Here is a 7,556-nt window from a genome sequence, read left to right on the forward strand (position 1 = left end):
TTATTCATACAGTACGTATTTCATATACATTGACATATATTTATGTACATGCCTGTATACATATATTTACATTGCTTGGATAGCAAAATTGCCTTTCTTGACCAAGGTCTATAGCTGCTGATTGAAGCACACTAACCTTACCTTCTCCTCTTCCTTCTTAATAGACTTGAGGTTGGCCTTGAAGTCGACAGACTCTTTGTTATTGGCTGCCAGCAGGGCCTCCATCATGGCTTCAGCTGATACTCTGACCCTCTTCAGAGTAGGTCTCTTTTTACCCTTCAGCTCAACTATCTTCAGATTCTCAATCTTTGGCAAATATGGCGTAATAAAGTATATTAAGTATATAAATAACAAACCCGAGCCTATATAAAGCATTAATAATGTTATTGCATGCGTTAGTGTTTTACACAGAGTTTGTGTATGTAAATGTTTACATATACATGTAAATAAGTACCTCTGTCATTCTTGGACACCTTCATTGCAATGTCATACCTGTCTTCATCTACAACATTGATCTTATGGTGCAATTCTCTACACAGTTCCTGTGCAGAACTTAGATAGGATGACAGGCAAAGTATTGCATCCTATCAATTATGTTCCAGTTAGGTTCATGATTGATTGAGTCAATCAACCTCTGTGACCTATGACCATTATCCTATGACCCCTGGGACATACCTTTAGGTCAACCAGAGCCAAATCAGAGAAGTTCAGAGGAGGAACTCTTTCACTCAGAGCCTCTTCTTCTCTTTCTCTGCTACCAGCATCACTCCTGCCTTTTTACATTTGACATTTTAGTCATTTAGCAGACACTCTTATCCAGAGCGACTTACAGTAATGAATGCATACATTTCATTTCATGCATTTTTTTTTTTTTTTTGTACTGGCCCCCCCGTGGGAATCAAACCCACAACCCTGGTGTTGCACACACCATGCTCTACCAACTGAGCCACAGGGAAGGCAGCAGTTTCATCTGAAATAACAGGAGGAATATTAATCATTATAATATAATAATGCATGATTTATGCCACTAAGTATCTCCTATCAAATAAATACATTATCACAAATATAATTGACTTCCTAGGCCTCCAGAGATCTATTTTACTGTGTTGTTATCCTTAAGAATCAGATCAATTAGTCTCTAGCCTCAACTCATCAACTATGGCTTTATTTCTGAGCTAATTGCCAAAAGCATCTGCACGTAGAATAGAATACGGTTTCAGCTTCACAACCCTGTGTATTTCTCCTATATCAAGCCTCTGGTTGAGTGATACCCATGCAGCTGAAGCTAAAGATGTGAACTTTTTAATTTTTTTATTTCACCTTTATTTAACCAGGTAGGCTAGTTGAGAACAAGTTCTCATTTGCAACTGCGACCTGGTCAAGATAAATCATAGCAATTCGACACATACAACAACACAGAGTTACACTATTCAAGTCATGGTATGCTAACACGCAGGCACTTAGCCTTTAAATTAGCAACAGGCCATACCTGAATACTATAGATTGTTCAAGGAAATTGACTTGAAATACATTTTTGAGAGGCATACTGTACATCTGCCCCTATTTCAGAGAGATCTAAAGAGCTTTTTTTTTATTTTATTAAATATCTTTCTTGTCCAGAATGTGTCTAAATAACAATGGTAGACATAAGTCAATTGTGAATATGACATATTATAATATATATTGATATTCAATATTTTGAAATATTGAATCTAGTATAAGAAATATGAATCTGCATGTACATAATGCTTCAAACGTACCTGATATTGGAATATAAAATTATACATAATTAACTTCATATCTTGATATCTGATCTCAGAGCATGCTCCCATGCCACATCGGATGCTAAACAAACGTACCTTTTTCTATGCAGGAAGAAAACCTGGAAGAGTGAGCTATTCACTGGTCGACAATATGATAACTAGACAATGTGATAACTAGACAATAGGATAACTAGACAATGTGATAACTAGACAATAGGATAACTAGACAATAGGATAACTAGACACTAGGATAACCAGCCACTAGAATAACCAGACAGTAGGATAACTAGACAGTAGGATAACTAGACAATAGGATAACTAGACAATGTGATAACTAGACACTAGGATAACTAGACAATAGGATAACTAGACAATAGGATAACTACTGTATGACCTCAGTCAAATGTCATGGCCTCCTGTGAGTGGACAACTCAAATAAACCCACTGTCCTGACGAACCAGGATATAACATCTAAACACTATATCATGAGTGTAGAACTCCGCTAGGCTCCAATGTCAGGTCCCGTACTAACACTCCAGTGTTCAGCCCTAGATGGGATGAGAGGATGTTGTTCTGGAACTTGCCAAACACCTGCAGCGGCCACCTTTCCACAGTAATAAAAAGTGAGACACCAGACTGCAAAACTATCAAGCTCTATTTATTAAATAGTGGAGTGGCATTTACATTCATATCAAATAAATTAATAACTTTTAAACCATTCAGTCAAATGTAGCAGTGTGTACACCAATTCTGTACATTCAGCCAAATGTAGCAGTATGTACACCAATTCTGTACATTCAGTCAAATTTAATGAAGGCTACAGCAAGTCTGTACATTCAGTCAAATTACATGTATGTAGGCTACACCAAGTCTGTACATCAAAATAACCTGGCTTCACTCTCTCAATAGCGATTGTCTTTTTTTCTTTTGCTAAATCAACTGAAAATATACAACTTTTCAGATACTGTACAGTTAATATCATCACATTCCTGGCTCTGACCTGAAATATCTATTCAGATGATATTGACAGTTATCCACCTACAGAACTACAATCCCTTACGGAAAAACACATGAATTTCACGTGATCACATGTGAAGTTAATGTGATAACATGAAACTACACATGTGAAAACATGGTCTCAAGTGAAATAAATGTGACAACATGAGGATGCAAATTTCAACATGTGATGCCATGACACTACACCTGTGACAACATTTGAACATTTTTCACATGTAAAACCGAAAATTCAATTTTCACGTGTGAATGTTTCTTACATGTGTACTCGCAATTCCACATATGCTCATCCTCCAGTACCCCCAACAGTACACATTTGTATTGTGACCCTGGACAACCACACCTCATTCAACTCATTGAGGGCTTGATGATTAGTTGAATCTGGTGTGCTTGTCCAGGGTCCCAATAAACATGTGTACTGTTAAGGGTACAGGATGACCAGGGTTGGGAAAGACTAATGTAAAGTAAGATAGAGGTTTAATGCGATGCAGCTTGCATCATATGTCATGACAACAATAGAAGGGTTGGCTATACATTCTGCTATACAGAATGGGACCAGGCTAGTGAACCACATTACCGTGCACTTAGTTAGTACTTATTCCACATACACTTATAAGGAGTGGACTGAGAATGTTTTGTAGGTGGATAATGAATGACCTCGGGCAAGTGAAATCATCATATTATCCTAAAATAGAAGTCAATGATGAAGACTGTGACAAATTTGATTTTCACATGTGAAAATGTAATTCCACATGTGAAAGTTTTCACATGTTTAAATACTGAATTTAATTTTCACGTGAAAGTTTTTCATATGTGGAACTGCAAATTTCACAAAATGTTATTCTCCTCACATGTGAAAAGCTGGTGTTAACATAAGAACTCTAAATTTAATATATATGGTTTCACATGTGAAACTGCACCTTTCATATGTTTTTTGTTTGTTAGGGAAGTAATCAAATGGTAGGGGGGGTTTAAGGTAAATGGTACGCTGTTCAGCTAAAATAGTGCAAAAATCTTTCAGCAATATAAATATGATTACATTTTACATGATCACTTAGTACTGACTTTTCAATATGACCCCAACTGGGAATTGGGGTCCGCTGATCTTTCTGCTGCGCCACAAAGTCTGTACCATTCTCAGAAATCCCCTACACATTCATTACCTATAATATATCTCTGCTCTTAGTAAAAGAGTGCCATCTGCACTGCTATTTTACTTATCATTTAATCTGACTATTCTCTCATCATTGATTTAGTTTACTTATTTCAGCAAGTTGAGGGTTATCTGTATAGTTTTCTGATGTTGGTGAATCACTATGATAAATATAATTGATTTTCTTGAGTGTATTATACAAAGCTAACATTAATGTAAAGTCTAACGTGTAGGAATACAGGTGAAATCAGTCATTGACACAGACATTGTGGCATGGCTGGAAGGTGAGGACATGTTGAATAATAATTACTGTATAAATAAATATACAGGAGGTTGGTGGCACCATAATTGGGGAGGATGGGCACATGTTAATGGCTGGAGCAGAATAGGTGGAAAGGTATCAACAACATCAAACACATGGTTTCCATTTGTTTGATGCCATTCCATTCGCTCCGTTCCAGACATTATTATGAGCCGTCCTCCCCTCCACTGAAATAAACATGCACAATATAATCATGTGTGTCAAATACGTAAGTTGAAAACACTGCAACTATTTTGTGACAAATTATTGTATGCAGTGCATCATCACCTGTGAAATCCCATGTGAAAAATATACACAAGTGAACATTTGAATCCACATGTGAAAATTCATGTGAAATATAATCCAATGTGAAGTGTTCCAAAACCACATTGGTTCACATGTGAAAGATGTGATCACGTGAAAGTCCACGTGAAACTTCATGTGAAATATCATCACATGTGAAGTGTTCAAAAACCACATTGTTTCACATAAACTTTTACATGTGCAAAACGTGGAAATTTCACATGTGAAATCATGTGATTTTCCACTTGAAATCATGTGATTTTCCACTTGAAATCATGTGATTTTTACATAAGGGATACTACCAATACATCATAAATAACTGATTATATCAGCACATAATTTATAACACAACTATCTATAACATATCTACAATATATAATATCAACAATATTCCCTGTGAACTAGCAAACTCTCATCACATTAAACAGGGGACACGTCAAATTCACATGGTTGACATGGTTGACATGATTCTTTACAAAATTCATTTCATATCACAACATGGCATTCACATCTCATCTAGAACTGACCTCCTCTCTCTCTTCTTTGTGGGTTCTTACAGTCTTGGCATACTTCTCTCTTAATGGTGGTTACAACATGACCCTGCAATAATATTAGAATCGAGATTAGCACTCCTTGACAATATATCATAAGTGCAAAAGACACTTTCCATTGTCCTAAAGCAGGCGTGTCAAACTCATTCCATTGAGGACCTAGTGTCTGCGAGTTTTTCCTTTCAATTAAGACCTAGGTAACCAGGTAACCAGGTAAGGGGAGCTATTTACTAATTAGTGACCTTAATTCATCAGTCAAGTCCAAGGGATGAGTGAAAACCCACAGACACTCGGCCCTCCGGGGAATTAGTTTGACACGTGTCCTAAAGTGTAATTTAGCTAATGTTGCTAATCATAATCAATACCTGCTTATTTTCCAGCATCAAACAGCTTCTTTCTGCCCTCCATGCCAGACATGGCATCCACATTCTTACGCCAGTCAGTCACCTCTTCTTTCTGAGGAGACCAGATATCATATTATTAGGTTTGATTTTGACCCCTATTCTCTATATAGTGCACTACTTTTGACCTCTATTCCCTATATAGTGCACTACTTTTTACCAGAGAGCACTATATAGGGAATAGGGTGCCATTTGGGACAACCGTAGACCTCATTGATGTCTAAAAACAAACAAACCTTCTCCTCTTCCTTCTTGACTTTCTTGAGGCCGGATGTGAAGTCAGCCTTCATTTTGCCAGTGTCGGCCACAGCTCCCGACAAGGCATCGGCGGCAGACTTTTTCACCCTCTTCAGAGTGGGCTTCTTCGACCCCTTAATCTCATCGATCTTCTGGGTCAGCGACTTAATCTGTGGACATCGTTGATGATGTGCTGCTTTTTAGTGTCTGTTATTTTTGTTGTGCATTTATTGGTGTTGTTTGTATGGCTGGTGCAATCAGATCAGATCTCCCTTAAAAGGGATTAATAAAGTACAATCTTATCTTATCTAGCATGTGTCCAATCAGTCAATTGCTATTGCTGTTAATTATTAGGAATACTTTCCTTCGCATGGAGGCACAAGACAGGGGTGTACACTCTCACCGCTTTTTATTTAATATAGCTAGGAATGTAATAATTTAATTACGGTAAGATACATTCTATAGGATGAGTCATCATTGTGGACAGGTTTATGGTTGGGTGAATATATCAAACACAATAACAGAGAACTTAGCATACCTCTAAATCATTTTTCCCCACTTTGATTTCCATGTCATATCGTGCCTCATCTACGATATCAATCTTTTTGTGTAGGTCTTTACAAAGGTCCTGCAAGAATATGATATCATGTAGAAAAGACAACCAACAACACATTAATTACAGATAACGGTATTATTGAAATTACAGATTATTTAAAATATTTAGCCAATCAATTGCAAAATAAATAATTGATAGTGTATAGAGGATTCTATAAATTCTATATTAGCAGATTTGTTGAGTAAAATATTTTTATGGAGGATTCTCCAACTCTTTAACCACCTCCTAATATGGATGATATACTGGAATATATTTTATTGTATATATGGTGTATTATAGATATATTAAGTATTATAGATAAATGAAGTATTATAGATATATTAAGGCTTACCTGTAGCTCCTGCACAGACAGGCCAGACAGTTTGAGGGGTGGGGCTCTCTCATTCAGAGCGCTCTCTCTTTCACGTTTCTTGTCCGCAACCTCAGCCACCAGCATTATCCCTGCCTTTTTCAGCAGTTTGGTCTGAGGAAAGACAACACCAGCAGTTAACCCCTGCCAATTTTCCTTCTCACAGAATGACAGATTTGTGTTTTACATCAACAGTTAATCACTTTTAATGTGGCATTTGGTATACAGGTAAACATCTCTTTTCAATTGAAGTTACCACTGTTTATCATGTATTAGAATTCATTCTCAATAAAAGGTGTAGCTGCACTCTCAGAAAAAAGGTTCTATCTAGAACTTAAAATAGTACTTTGGCTGTTCCTTTTTGGTTGCAGGTTGAACTCTTTTTGATTCCATGTAGAAGCCTTTCCACTGTTTTCTAAGTGTGTGTAAGAGTAACTGAGCAGTTGTTCCCATTCTAAATTAGTGGTTGTCCCCAAAGGTGGTTGTTCCTGTTCTAAATTAGCGGTTGACCCCAAATAGCGATTGTCCATATCCGTCTCGAAGGACCAATAAGCAGCCAGGCAGTCGAAATAAAGGCACAACCTAGGGATTCAAAGGGTAGGTCCACGACTGAAGACCTGGAGAGACTCAGAATTCAATGTGGATCCATATTGTAGGGGCACATGCAGATAACTAAGGCCTCCTTGTTTCTGTGGATTCTGTCATCGACCTACTACCGTCATCAACAGAGCGAGGCCTGAGAGTAAAACCTACCTTTAGGAGCAGCCGGCGTGTTGCCGAATACTTTGGCTTTTTCTGAAAGAGACAAAATATTTTCACTATAGACAATATACACCACTGACCTCTGTATATAAGCAATTGCTTTAGA

At 37.3% G+C, this 7,556-nt stretch overlaps 1 protein-coding gene across 1 annotated transcript; it reads right to left on the bottom strand.

The window, feature by feature from the left end:
• Positions 1-2,405: 2,405 nt before the first annotated feature.
• On the bottom strand, positions 2,406-7,556 carry LOC106561651 (troponin I, cardiac muscle). The gene is made up of 6 exons (XM_014125810.3): positions 7,442-7,556; positions 6,671-6,802; positions 6,262-6,351; positions 5,723-5,893; positions 5,451-5,541; positions 2,406-5,134 (listed from the first exon to the last, which is right to left on the bottom strand). The coding sequence occupies exons 2-5, from the start codon at positions 6,773-6,775 to the stop codon at positions 5,455-5,457; spliced, it is 453 nt and encodes a 150-aa protein (XP_013981285.2). The 5' UTR covers positions 6,776-6,802; positions 7,442-7,556; the 3' UTR covers positions 2,406-5,134; positions 5,451-5,454.

This window comes from Salmo salar, chromosome 10 (genome assembly GCF_965601325.2).
Source record: "Salmo salar chromosome 10, fSalSal1, whole genome shotgun sequence".
Classification (NCBI taxonomy): domain Eukaryota; kingdom Metazoa; phylum Chordata; class Actinopteri; order Salmoniformes; family Salmonidae; genus Salmo; species Salmo salar.

What these genes read in the sequence shown, in the direction of transcription:
- LOC106561651 (XM_014125810.3), bottom strand. Translation starts at nt 6,775, where the DNA reads ATGCTGGTGGCTGAGGTTGCGGACAAGAAACGTGAAAGAGAGAGCGCT. An exon ending in TGTCTGTGCAGGAGCTACAG is followed by an intron (nt 6,352 to 6,670) that starts GTAAGCCTTAAT and finishes ATATTCTTGCAG; the next exon opens with GACCTTTGTAAAGACCTACA. An exon ending in TCAAGAAGGAAGAGGAGAAG is followed by an intron (nt 5,542 to 5,722) that starts GTTTGTTTGTTT and finishes TGGTCTCCTCAG; the next exon opens with AAAGAAGAGGTGACTGACTG.